The 14891-nt window shown below is 35.7% G+C and overlaps 1 protein-coding gene across 9 annotated transcripts in view; it reads left to right on the top strand.

The window, feature by feature from the left end:
- Nucleotides 1–14891, top strand: part of RIMS2 (regulating synaptic membrane exocytosis 2) — a 267667-nt gene that overhangs the window by 58600 nt on the left and 194176 nt on the right. For 7 of the 9 annotated variants that reach the window (XM_070940384.1, XM_070940387.1, XM_070940383.1 and 4 more), the window contains one exon: nucleotides 14431–14693. In XM_070940384.1, coding sequence (XP_070796485.1) covers nucleotides 14431–14693 — 263 coding nt within the window. The remainder of the gene's footprint in view (nucleotides 1–14430; nucleotides 14694–14891) is intronic. The other 2 variants (XM_070940381.1, XM_070940380.1) reach the window with 1 other exon arrangement.

The raw sequence follows: 14891 nt of genomic DNA, 5'->3' as shown, positions 1-14891 counted from the left end.
TTTTTTATGATCTACATATTTGAAACTTAGTTATAAAATCCATATTTGGAGAGATTTTTGTCAATTTTAATCAGAAAATGCTCAGTATCTATTTTAACTATTAGAATAAATTATAGTTTTATACTGTAAAACTAGTTCTGTGCAGGAAAGAGCAAAAATAAGTTAACTTTTGCTCCATGTAGTTGACAAAGTGATTTGGGATGATGGAAATAGTCATTATTTCACATAATTGTTTAAGACCTAGCAAAGTTTTTTTTAAACAGTATCAAGTATTTTTTATTGATTGATATGGGCTGTCATTTTTTTACTTCTAATGACAACATAGATTTTCTCCATGAAATCAAGTGTTTAGGTAACAATTTAATTGGTTAACTAGTCATAAATAACCATAGAATTTTGTTTGCTATTTGCTGTTTTTTTAAGATTAACTATATAATTAAAAATGTAATATTAAATGAACAATAGCATGTTATCAAAACAGAATGATAGACTAACATGCAGTTTCAGATTAATATTGAATATGTACTTGATGAAGAATATAGACATTGGTGCATTTTAACTGCACTATTAATTCTATTAAATTCTGTTAATTTGTTTCTACTAACTTGTTGACTTTTTCTGCTACCATCAATCTGTTCAGGATATTTGCATATTTTAATTAACAACTTAAACAGTTTTATTAACAAAATGAATTGCAGACTCAAGATAGTGAAGAGGAGAATAAATAGGTACTGCCAGAATTAAATCACCTTTGTTTTAGTATACAACTTTATAAGTTCTGTCCATTGGCTGTATTCACTGGGATTGATATAGTTCCAAATACTGTATGGCATCTGGCTAGGGAATAATAATATGGAAATAAAGTAATCCATGAATAAACCTGGATACTTACCAAAGATGTATGACTGAAAATTAATTCACACTGTCCATGAGCACCATAGACTTGTGTTTTGTTTGGTGAAGTATTTTAAGAGTAGATAAATATTCAAATCTGAAGGCTGTTCTGATTATAGCACATTCTTTTACATGTGCCTAGGTGTTTGAAGATAGTACTTCTGTTTTTAGCATTTATGATGTTCCAAGTGTGAATCAGCGCTGAAACACTTCTAAATTCTTTATGAACTAAAAAGAGTAATTAGGGTGACTAGATTTTATCTCCATTTTCAATGTGAAGCAGTTTTCTTATCATAGTAGCTTTTTGAGTCATAAAACTGGAGAGTCAGGAGCAACTTCCTGCAGGTTTTTTTTAATGTAAAAGTTGCTGAATAAGGGAAATAGGTTTGGATTTCTCCAATTTAAATTGATTTTGTCCAGTGCCATAGATCAGGGGTGTCAAACTCATGGCCCGCGGGCCAGATACATCACGCGCTGACCACGTCCACCCTAGTTTAGCAAAGGGGGAAAAAGTTCCGATGCGTCATCGCGAGTTTGACACCCCTGCCATACATAGATTTTCCCTGTGATGATCAATCCCTAATCATTCTTTCAACTCTCCCAATGGTGTACTCATCATCACTGTAATTAAGTCCAGCCACCTTGCTGCTGGTCATAGTCTTCTCTTACCTTCTCCATTTCCTAGCATCAGAGACTTTTCCAGAGAGTTGGGTCTTCACATAATATAGGGTAATTAAGCCTTGTCATTTGTGCCTTAAGTGAGAACTCTGGGTTGTTTGTTCAATGATTCACTGGTTTATTTTCTTGGCTGTCCACAGCATTGTCAGGAGTTTTCTCCAACATCCAAGGTCAAAGCATTATTAACTTTTTCTATCTTGCTTTGTTTCAAGTTCATATCATGGAAACTGATCAGCTTTTTTCTTGTTTATCTTAACTTGGATTTTTTTTTTAATTTGATTTATATGCCGCCCTTCTCCGGAGACTCAGGGCAGCTTACAATGCATTAAGCAATAGCCTTCATACTTTGTATATTTATACAAAGTCAGCTTATTGCCCCCACAAACTGGGTCCTCAATTTACCTACCTTAGAAAGGATGGAAGGCTGAGTCAACCTTGAGCCTGGGGAGATTTGAACTTGCAGTAATTGCAGGCAGCTGAATGTTAATAACAGGCTATTAGTCTGCTGCGCCACCAGGCTCTTTGCACATAAGTAGTTTGTAATCTGTTCTACAGTCAGCACCTAGTCACATGTTTGATGCTATAATTGAACTACTTCATCACTACTTCATTTTTAGAAATAATAAGAAATTTGATTTCTATATACTCCATCTAGTGATGTCCATATATAGAGGTGTCATTCTGATTGCTTGAAAACAATATTAACTAAGAAGAAATCATTGGAATGGCACTTATTCATTTATTCGTTTTTTACAACATTGGCATTCCTGACTCCGATCATAAACAGTACATGCTGTTTGCACATTCTATCATTTCAAATTGGACTTGATCATAAAACTCATCAGCCTCCTCTTTTTCATCAGTGATTAGAGCAAGTAACCAGACTTATTCCATAAAGGGCTTTATAAGTGATAATCAGCACCTTTAATTGCCACAAAAGCACCCCAGCAATAAAGGCAGCGCATGGTGTAAAGCTATAACACGTGCACACACAATGAGTCTCATAACTGCCTGTGTCTCTGTGTTCCATTCCAGCTGCAGCTTCTGGATACTCTATTCAATGTCACTCACCTCCCAATTAGATTCCTGCAATGTATTCTGTGTGAAACCAGGTTATTTGCAGGACTACCTCCCCCTCTCCATTTTTTTCTACATGTCTTATTAAATCTAGCAAGAAGTACATCCTGCATGTCTCATCAAGCTAATAACGCCATCTTGCAGGACTGTTGGACCTTTTGGACTCTGATTGCTTCTTATGGAACATTGTTCTCTCCAATCCTGCTGGAGTTTCAGAAGACCCTTAAGACAAGGTTGTGTTCGTAAGCATGGAGATAAGAGTGGGAGTCTATGATGTGCTATTTTTTTTTAAAGCATGAAGTTTAAAACTCAGTATAACAGTGATTTAATTCCAAAGTAATTATCACAATAGTTGTCTCTATGCATACTTTGTTCTGGCTACTGAAGATTTGTGCTGAATTCATATATCGGTGGTTATATTTACTTCCTCATAATGCCATCCAGCCATTTTGGAAAGTGATAGGATTATTATATTTTAATCCAGCAAGGGAATTGATCACACTCAATTCCCTTGCTGGATTAAATATAATATATATAATATAATAAATTTGTGCTTATGATGAACTCTATGGTTAGTGCAGTTCTACATTAACAGAGATAATTTCCTAATCAATATAGCTAGAGTTCTTTTGACAAGTAGAATAGGATGAATTCCACCAACTGACATCAAAGCACATAGACACATTTTTGGACAGTTTCATGTGACCACTTGTATATTCAATTATTGTCCATCTTAGTTTGTTTCACCTAAAAATAAAGAACGGTCAAGAATGTGAAGGAATGTGTACCTGGAGGAGGATGGAGAGAATGTTGGCAAGAGCACGGGGTTTCCTAGGGAGGACTCAGGACATTCCAGAGAAAAGCTCAAAATAAGAGATGTGTAGTCCTGAACTGGATGGGGGAGGAAGGAAGAGGTTCAAGGTAGCCACACTCATCAATGTGATGAACATGACCATCCAAATCTTATCAATAGCTTTTTATGCTAAGAAAGAATAGGTTCATTGTCTACTGTAGCACAAATAGAACCTATCATTTTATGTGTTACCTCGTTTACCTTACAGTTCTCATTGGTGTCATATAAAATTGATGGATTTTTTGAGATTAACAAGGCATTCACTGATTACAAAGCAAGGAGTAAATATAGCAAAAGAGAAAAAAGTAGTTTATAGCTCCATTATACTGTGAAAAACTGATTCTGTTTCTAGTACTCCACATAGATCCAGATACTGATTCTGAAGCTATTTTATTTAAATCCCTACAATTAATTCCCAAAGGAATTGGACTAGAAAGAATTCCATACTTCAGGCCATATAAACAGAATCACATTATCAAATTTGGAAGGAATCATGAAGGTAGTCCCAATTTTGTTTTTAATGCAGAACTTGCAAGATGTATGAAATTACAGAACCCTGCCTTCCTAGATAGCTGATAGTCTCTGTTTAAGTACTTCTGAAAATAAGAAAGTACTGTCTCCTGAGTTTTGTCTTCTAACAAACTGATCATATAATTAATCTTTCAGAATGTACTATATATTCCACCTTCCCTTGAGCTCTCAGAGCAGAGACACAGATGTTACATTACATCATGTCCCTTTACACAAAATTTTATATAACTTTCACCCCCCCCCCTTGGTGATTGGGAGAAATTTCTCTACTTTTATAGTCTACATCTGTGTGGTGTTTTCAGTTAAAATGATATCTAGGAGGTAGTATTATTAACATTATTTATTACATTTAATTCAATTTTGTGGTTGAAGATCTAATTGTAGCCTGGCTTTGTGGAGCAACATAAGATAAGTTGACTCTTTTTGGCAAGACTCTTAATTCTCTTTGTTCTAGGATAAAAATATCTTCTTTCATCCACTTTACTATTCTTTGCATTCTTCGGTAGATACACTATCAATATCCTTGAAATACGATGCTTAGAAAGAAGTAGAAAGTTATTGATCATTGAAATAACTCAGGGGTGGGTTCTACTTACCTTTACTACCGGTTTGCAATGGGGCCACGCGCGCACACTTTACTCTTGTGCGCGCACAGTCTTCTGTGCATGCGCAGAAGCGTTCTGATGACATTGGGGGTCGGTGGGCAGAGCCTCCGACCGGTTTTACTACCGGTTCTATAGAACCGGTGCGAACCGGGGGCAACCCACCACTGAAATAACTACAAGGAATGATATAAATGTATAAAATTAAAAGTACTGAATCTGTATTTTGGTAGTTCAAATTAGTGGCATTGGTCCCTGGTTATACTTTATAATAAACACTGTTTCTGCTATATATCTTTCTAAAAATAACAGTTGATAAGAAGGAGAATAAGAAGCAGCTCAGGTCAACAATATTTTATTGGCAAGGAACACATTTATAATCTCAAATAAGTGCAATTCTGTAGAATACTACTTTTGCTTATCTATTTTATTTATTTATTTGATTGAAAGGTTTCATTCAGCAACCTTTCAAGGTTATGACAATGCTGAATGAGGGAGACATACAACTTTGAATTGCACTTAAAAGCATACTGACAAGGCAATTCACGTGCAAAGCTATAACATGCACACATGGTATGTTCATAGCTGCCTGATTTCCCCCTCCCTCAGTGTCCACACACCATTAGCATCTTCTGAATCCTCTTCAAGGGTAGTTCCTCATAGAGCACATTGCAGTAATCCAGTCGGGAGGTGAGTGACCTTGAGTGGAGCCTTCAATTAAAAAAACAGCTCACCTGGCATATAAGAATTAATTGTACAAAGTTTTGGCCATACCTGCCACTTGTTCCTTGAACCAAAGCTAGAAAGGAAAGGTTAGAAACAAGAGAAAAATTATTCAACACGGTCAGGTCCTATAACGGGAGCAGGCAATCACCTACTTTAGAGCTAGTGGAACTAGGAGAAATGAACGGCAAGCAAATAAAATAAAAAATGAATAAATTACTACCTCTTTCAGAGAAAAGTTCACCGTTGTCAGAACCTAGTTGCATGACATTTCTTCAAAAGGAGAAGGAGGGCCGTGAGTCCAGTGTATAGATAGCTGCGCTTATGGTTCCCAGAGGTTACCCTACCTCTTGAGGATAATGTTCTGTTCACTTTCTCCTTATGATACAGAAAAGATGCTCTAGAAAGAGTGTAGAGAAGAACAACAAAAATGGTAAGGGGTCTGGAGCCTAAATCTTATGATGAATAGCTAATGGAACTAGGTATGCTTAGCCTAAAAAGAGAAGGCTCAGAGGAGGCATGACTGTTGCTTTCCAATACTTAAGCTACTGTCACTGGGAAGAGGGCGAGCTATTTATTCTCCATAACACCTGAGGGTCGGGCAAGACACAATTGGTGGAAGCTCATTAGAGGGAGATCTAACCCAGAAATAAGGAAGAATTTCCTGACAATGAGAATGACTAATCAATGGAATAACTTGCCTTTGGGAGCTGTGGGTTGTCTATGGCTGGAGGTTTTCAAGAAAAGATTGGATAACCAATTTCTGAGATGGTATAGGACTCCTGCCTTGGACTTGAAGACCTCCAACATCCCTTCCATCCCTTTGATTCTGTTACTCTGTTTGCAATGTAACACATTTTGATTGATTCTATATGCTGTGGCATACATTAAAATACTATATAAATAGATAACCACAAACCTGCCAGAATTTAATAGCAGTTCTATTTTCTACCCCTAGGGTTCAGGTCTCACAATAATAATAATAATGTAAATAAAATATAATACAATTTGGCAGTTCTGATCTCACCAGGCTCAAGGTTAACTCAAACTTCCATCCTTCCGAGGTCAGTAAAATGAGGACCCAGATTGTTGGGGGCAATATACTATCTCTGTAAACTGCTTAGAGAGGGCTGTAAAGCACAGCAAAGCATATAAGTCTAAATGCTAACGTGTTTCCCTGAAAATCAGACCCTGTCTTATATTTTTTTTGAAACCTGAAATAAGCGCTTGGCCTTATTGCCATGCACTCAAAAGCCCGATTGGGCTTATTATCAGGGGATGTCTTATTTTGGGGGAAACAGGGTAATACTAATGCTATAATGCTAATCAAACATTGTTATTATTAATTTATGTGAGGGTTGAACCATAAATAACTGAGGTAAAGCATTTGAGGCCAGACAAACCCATTATCAAAAAGTTTGCAGGTATCCTCAGAGTCCAAGGCTGGAAACCAGGTGGCCAAAGTCTGTCATCATGAAAAGATCTTTAATCTGAAGCTAACATAAACATTGCTAGGTTCCTAAATTTTTAGTTCATCTTAGTTATTATAAGATTACTTTTCTCATCTGTAGTAAATATATTTTAACTGCATTCTTGAATCTTTCTTTGTTAAGTTCATGACTACATATTTGCATGCTGAAGAGAGATTCATTGCTATGCCAAAGTAAAGCTGTGACAATTTGTATACTTTGATCTATGTCCAAATAAAACTACAGTATTTTATATAAAAAGAATTGGTGCCTAAAAATACTTTTAAGTATTCCATACAGTCCTTAACAGGTGCTACCTGCTCTTCAAGCAGGAATGTGAGTCCACATAGATCCCAAAGTGTATACCATCATTCAACATGAAATAGGTCACTTACATTCAGTAACTAATTGCACCATTTTGAAATGCAAATGAAGGTAATCAAATCCTATTATTAGTGTTCAGCCTTTCACATTGTGAGAAATTTTGATCCATTCCTTCTGAACCAATTAGCATCATTTGAGAGTTTTTAGTTTCTGATTATTTCAGTGCTTGATGCTACATTTCTATCGGGTTTAGAAATGGATTTTGATGAGGCCACTGCAAAATACAAAATGTATTCATCTTTAGTTATTGTCTTATAGACTTGTATATATGTTTGACAACATTGGCTTGCTGAATGATTCATTTGCACCTCAGCTTCAGCTGAAAATCAGATGGGCTAACAGCTAGACTAAAACATATGAAAAACAGTTGCAGGAATTGGGTATATCTAGTCTAGAGAAAAGAAGGATAGAGAAGACATGATAGCAGTGTTCCAATATTTGAGGGTTTGCCACAAAGAAGAGGGGATCAACCTATTTTCCAAAGCACCAGAAGGCAAGACAAGAAGCAATGGATGGAAACTGATCAAGGAGAGAAGCAACCTAGAACTAAGAAGCTTTCTAACAGTGAGAACAATTAATCAGTGGAATGGCTTGCCTTCGGAAATTGTGGGTGTTTCATCACTGGAGACTTTAAAAGTCTCCAGTGATGAAACACCCACAATTTCTGAAGGCAGTCTTTTTAAAAGACTGGACAGCCACTTATCTGAAATGCTATAGGGTCTCCTGCTTGAGCAGGGGTTTGGACTAGAAGATCTCCAAGGTCCCTTCCAACTCTTATTCTGTATTCTGTTCTGTCCTTTCCTTGCAGAACTCTCTGATTCAAAGCAGTATTCATGCTTCCTTCAGTGACAGCAAATTGTCCTGATTATGGGCAACAAAGCATTCCCAAAACATGACTTTATTCCTTCATGCTTAATATGCTTAACACTCCGACCTTCTTATTACGAAACAAAGTGTTCGCATTTCACACAAACATAGCAATATTGTAGTCTGAAAAGTTTTACTTTTGATTCAAGTTTGGGGTGTGTATGTCATCCAGAGGTGCATTTTGGCAAATTGAGATGAGCATCAATGTTTTTTAGGGAGTAATGGCTTCCATTTGCTCTTTTCAAATCCCAATATGTATACAATACTTTTCTGAGGGAGAAGACATGAGCCAAGTCAGGAAATGCCAGAAGCTGCTTGGATGTTTTATGGGTTTTTTTTGTGTGACTTTTTAGATCATTTTAGACTACACACTAAGGATAATTTTAACAGAGCAACCATTCTTTGAAAGATTAAGTACTGTTTCTATCTGTGGATTGCTTAAGCTCCAGAGTTTCAGAAACAGGTTTGAAATGTTTTCCAGACTGATATCAATGTTTTTTATGCATTCTGTTCTGTTCCGTTCCGTTCCGTTTCGTTCCGTTCCGTTCCGTTCCGTTCCGTTCTGTTCTGTTCTGTTCTAAATCAATAGGATTCTGGTGAGAGAAAATCTGGCACAGTTAAGGCATCAGGCTAGAAACTGGGAGACCATGAGTTTGAGTTCTGCCTCGGGCATGAAGCCAGCTGGGTGACCTTAGGCCAGGCATTTCCTCTCAGCCCTAGAAAGATGGCAATGGCAAAGCACTACTGAAATTTTTTGTCAAGAAAATGGCAAGAATTTGTCTAGGCATTCTTCCAGAATTGACATAATTGAATGAGGAAAAAAAGATTCTGATAACATCAGTAAGGCTCTTTATAACATTCAGTGACAAAGATAAGCAAAAATGCAGAAATCCAAAAGGAAGTGAATACTTTTCACAAAAATATACAGTGTAACCTTATATCTAGTCGAAAAATAGGGTAATTGATTAAAAATAACTGAGTTCAGAAGGCTATTTTTATTTTTGTAATTCTGTTATTTATGAATTGTTATGCAAATTTATAAAGTTAGTACAAAAGTGAACATTTTGGCATTTTTGTTTGTCTATAAATATTTATACTATCAATTAGCACTATCCTTATATATTATAGCAGATGGTATACTTGTATATGCTATAAAAAGAAATAAGACTTTTAATATAAAATAATGAAATTAAGTAAAATTAAATTAACAATACCATCCCCAGATAAAAGCCTCCTTTTCTTTACATCCAACCAGAATCTGCTTTCTTGTAACTTAAGTCTATATTTATGTCCAATACTCTGCAGTCTTCTTCTAGATGACAACTTTTCACAGATAGAAGAGGGCTGTTGTATTGTTTCCTTCAGTTGTCTTTTCCCAAAATTAAATCTACTTCTAAGGATGTAGTTTAGTGAAGTCCTTTTACAATAAAGTTGCTTTGAAAAATAGTCATGTAGGTAGTTCTCAACTTTCAATCCTAATTGGGACCGGAAATCTGATTGTAAATCATTACAATTGTAGGTCAAATCACTCATGTGACCAGAAGTTAATTTTATGGCTTTTTTCATGGCAGTCGTTAAGTGAACCCATTCATTTGCTGGAAATTTGCAAAAAAAATGCCAGAAACCAGAAAAAAAATTACTAAAGTCACAGTTTTTCGCTATGGGTTGCAAAGCTGAACTGCCCAACGTTCAATCATGTGGCTGTGTGGTGTGGTGTGACAATTTACAACAGCTAGGAGTGCTCTACAGATCATAAATTACCTACTCTGTGGCTGTCGTAACTTTGAAAGGTCAAAAATAACTAGTTGTAAGTCAGGGACTCTTGTAGCTAGTTGTTACTTGATCAATAAATAACAATTTTTCAAATATATTTTCCTCAAGAGAATTTAAAAAAGGGGTGGAACTTTAGATCAGGCTTTAACTTACTGTTTCTACACTATAAAAAGCAGATTTCACACATTTTATTTTTGGCAAGGAATTAAAATGTCTGGTATTAAAAAGAGATCTACAGTTAAATATATTTCTAGATAATACCAGCTTATACAATGTTTATTTCTAAGTAAGCATGCAGAGGATAGTTTTTTAATCATGTTAGATTATTATTTCAGAGTGCAGCAATATCACTGTTAAACACAAGATGGTGTCTCATCCTTTGGTATGAATAGTGAAGCTTCTCATAAAAGGAAAAAAAAAAAGACCTACGAAAATAGATTGAGAGCCAGTTTGTTGTCGTGTTCAGGCTCAGACTAGAAAGCAGGAGGAGGTGAGTTCAGTCACGCCATAGGCACAAAGCCAGCTGGGTAACTTTGGACCAGTCACTTTCTCTCAACCCAAGGAAGGAGGCAATTGTCAACCACTTCTTAAAAACCTTGCCAAGAAAACTGCAGGGACTTGTCCAGGTAGTCTGTAAGAATCAGACATGATTGAACAGAGAAAAAAAAGGTTGCTATTTTTCGAAATAATCCAACTTCCACTTTTTAAAATTAAGACATGTACAATATTTTAATGTTGTGTTGAATTATAATTAAATTCTTAAGTGGTATATATGTAATGGAAAAACATTGAAACATTCTAAAATGTTGTAATTTGAGAAAATTGTGAATAATTTATCCAACATATAATTACAGTTATTGCATAATTATTCTTAATGTAATAAGAATAATTAATGAATAATTAAAGAATAATTAATTAATAATTATCATTATTAATGTAATTAATTCATCCTTTTCTCCACAAATTTTTCAGACATATAATAGTAATTTATTGTATATATTTAAGAACTTAATGATTTTAAAAGTGGGATGCTGTATCAAGATCTTTTAAAGCCATATTTATTTATATTGTTTTGTTTAATGAACAAACTATTTTTATTAACTTACATAGAAATACATTTAGTTAAAACAGTGTAAATGAATAAAAGGCAACAATAAAATAGATTGCTCTTATTTCACTTCTTCAACCAATTCCTCTCTTTGGGTAGGGATTAGGTTGGGAATATCAGATCTTCTTCTACCTTCTGACAAATGAAAGTGTCAGCAAAAGAGGATAAAAATTTGTTGGATCTCTGATTCTTGTTAGAATTTCAGCTGATATTAGGGTGCTTTCATGGCCAGTTCAGACTCTGAGAGAAAATTGACAGTGAGTAAGCCGCCAGTTCTACAGTTCAGTGGTGAAATCTCAATTTTTTTACTACTGGTTCTGTGGGCATGGCTTGGTAGGTGTGGTGTGGCTTGGTGGGCATGGCAGGGGAAGGATACTGCAAAATCCCCATTCTCTCCCCACTCCTGGGGGAAGGATATTGCAAAATTTCCATTCCCACTCCACTCTGGGGCCAGCCAGAGGTGGTATTTGCTGGTTCTCTGAACTACTCAAAATTTCCGCTACCAGTTCTCCGAACTGCTCAAAATGTCCACTACCGGTTCTCCAGAACCTGTCAGAACCTGCTGGATTTCACCCCTGCTACAGTTGCCAGATGAACTGCTACCTGAAGAGCTGCAAGCAGAGCAGGCATTACATGTGATGTGTGTGAGCGCTGAATTATGTTACAACCAGTCCTCAAAGTTTCAGCTGTCACAGTATCCTCGTGGTCATGTCATTGCGATCTGGGCTTTTGGCACCCAATTTATGATTATGAGGTTGCAGCATCCCACAATCATGTGGTCGCCATTTGCGATATTCTGGCTTCTTATAAGCAAAGGGATATGGGAATGATCTTAAGGGGCAAGGGGAAGAAATATTTATAGAGAATGATAAGAAAAGGATGAGCCCGCAGTGACTTAATGATCAAATAAAGAAACTTACAAAGGATCTGCCCTTTCTAAGTTTGGTTAGGCTGTTAAAATGACAGTGGGAGATTTGTACTTTCAGACTTGGAAGGTTCTGTTTACGAAGCCTTACAATAACTTAGAATAACTCATCTGGTCATGTTTTCTGTCTGGTTTACTTGGGAAGGCTGACACAAAATCAGTGGGGAAACTGGCAGAAGAATCCAAATGGTGACTATGTGATGTCCTTCCTTAATGATGATGTGAACTTTGCTTAATGAGCCACTGGAAAATCCTGGAACCACTATTAGTAAGTGATGGGATCACATGATGTCACACTTTACAACCATGTAATTTAGCGAAGGAAATTCAATTGTCATTGTTAACCAAGGACTACCTATATAGTTTCCAATCCAACAGAATTTTGGAAAGAAATTGTATAAGGGGGCTTGGAACTTTCTCTGCCTGCCTGTCTACAAAATAATGTTTTGGGAACTCTGTAGAGGAGCAAGCTTGATGTTGGAAGTGGCAGAAGAAAGACCAAATTCAAAAATAAGCTGGATCACAGCTGTGAACTGTGAAGGAAAAACAAATCAGGAAACCCCCCTCTCCAATATATTTTGATATGAGAAACTGCTGAACAATGGCTTGGAATGTTGTCGACTGTTCCATTCTAAGCTCCTTGACATCTTAATTCCCCTCCTGGTGATTTGACACAGAGTGGTATCCTGTGTTTCTCTGTGCATAGATATGCACAACTATACAGAGGCACAACATTGTTATACAGAGAAAAATACAGATGACTGTAAGATCATTACCGGGAAAGAGTTGGAAAAAATTTCAGGAAGTATGCAAAGCATATTTCCTGTTTATTTTAAAGCAGTTGTGAGGGACTCCAATACCAAGCAGAGCAATGACATTGTAGAACAATTAAAATTATTTTAAGAAGTCGTATCAATATATATGGAAAATAGTTGTGCCATTTATATGATACGTACAGTAGAGAACAGAACAGCTGAAAGAGTTGTTTGTTTATTTTCTTTTTCTTTTTTCTTTTGCTCTTTTCTTGGTAAATAGATCCTGTCAAGCAGTAATAACTGATTTTGGTCCTACAACTTTACTCTCAGCTGAAATTGATGCTGATCTGCAGAGAATGAAGCCTGAGGCTATTTTTCTTTTCCTGATGAGAGAGCTCTTGGCCTTCCTTCCCACTTTATCTACCCGCTGCTTCTATTGCGTATGATCCACCCCAAAGGATTATTCAGAGGCCTTGGCATGTTTTGGTTTATGAGGCATGCTTGATTTAGCAATTAAAGGAACCTGTTCTCCAATATCTTCTTTCCTTTTCTATCTGAAGGTTTTTTGTTTTTTTAAAAATAAACTTTTCCAAGGATTTTGATGCCTCTTCCCCTGAACATTTTAGATAGACTTTTTGTTACAGAAAATATCGAAAATGCTTCCCATCATCATAAGATTCTGCTGTAACTATTATTCTAGTACAGAAATGAGATGAAGCAATTTATGGGAGGCCACAATGCCTGGAGGTAGGGTAACTGGAATGACCTCAAAAATAATACCAGACAGACTAAATACAACACCTCTCTTTGGCTGTTATGTAGTTTTATGTATTTTCAAGTATTTCCCTGAAGGTTACCTACAATTTCAATCTTTAAAAAAAACACATTACACACATCAAAATAGGGAAACTATAATTCTAGGAGGATTATTTTAATCTGAACCATTGGAAATATATATAAAGTGGAAGAACTGATATTATAAAATCAGATGTGTTAGCCTGGCAAGAATACTGACTTTCATATTGAAGAAGCTAGGCATTCTTATTGAAAATGGAGATAGTAAATTGACTGTATTTTTCTAATTTTTGGTTGGGATTTTGTTAGTTTTTCAAGTGATAAAAGAGCATCTTTCTGACTCAACAAACATATTTCTTTGATGTCAAATTACACTGGCACAGTAATATAACTAAAAGTCCTTGAAAAGTTGAGGACCAGAGATTAAAGTTAATCATTGGTTGTTAAACTCTGAATCAACAAAGATAAACTATTCTACTATTTCTGATTGTGCTACCAACATTTTACTACCAGTAAAATACTTGGCGATTTCATATTTTTCTATTATTATTTTAGTTTGGGAGAAAATATACAGTATATCATTAAACAATGGCACTTAGATGGTTTTCTATAAAAATATGTTTCATGTTGATAATATGTTTCAGAATTCAGGTTTGGGGTTTGGGCATTTAATGTAGCAGTCTCTTGCATAAAATAATGCTGTTATTAATAAAATATGTATATTTTATTAACATTTCATGATTTCATTTCTATGATTCAAGAGAATATGTCTGTTAATTGCTGGGCAATAATGGCAATTTTTTTTGAAACTTGGGTTTCTGGAGTTACAAACAAGTAGTTAAACTTAAAAAAACCGGTTAAAATTCTATTAATTTAAAACATTGACATTTAATGTTATTTTTAATGTTCTATAATAATTTATTACATCTCATTTTAGTGTGAATTTGTCAAGATTACTTTCAAAAAACGATAATATTTTCTGCATATTATTTGTAGGTAATGTGGGTGTGTAATTCATGTCGAAAGCAACAAGAAATCCTCACAAAATCTGGAGCATGGTTTTATAATAGTGGAACTAACACCCCACAGAAGTCTGATCAAGAGGGTTTTAGAGGACTGCAGAATGAAAAAGCACCTCAGGACAAAAAAACAAAGCTGCAAGAACAGTCAGCCTTGGAACGAAGTAGATCTCAAGGGATTACAAGGCAAGAGTCCATAAACGGTTCAGGAGGAAAGGTGGTGGGTGACACAGTAGACAGGTAAGGAACTGACTTTGTTTATTTAAAAAAAAACAGTTGCTATCTTGTTAATATATTCTATTAGCAAGAATTTAAGGATATATTTAACTACTTTTAGAAGTTGGCAGGTCTGTTTTATATATCAGTATGATGCTATAAAGCAGGAGTTGGCAACCTTTTTCCATGTAGCAGTGAGGCCATGTCTGAGAGTTGATGATG

Source organism: Pituophis catenifer, unplaced genomic scaffold, assembly GCF_029215685.1.
Source record: "Pituophis catenifer annectens isolate HBS135680 unplaced genomic scaffold, rPitCat1.0.hap2 SCAF_3, whole genome shotgun sequence".
NCBI lineage: Eukaryota > Metazoa > Chordata > Lepidosauria > Squamata > Colubridae > Pituophis > Pituophis catenifer.
Note: the sequence above shows the minus strand (reverse complement) of the source record. Positions and strands in the feature narration are given on the sequence as shown.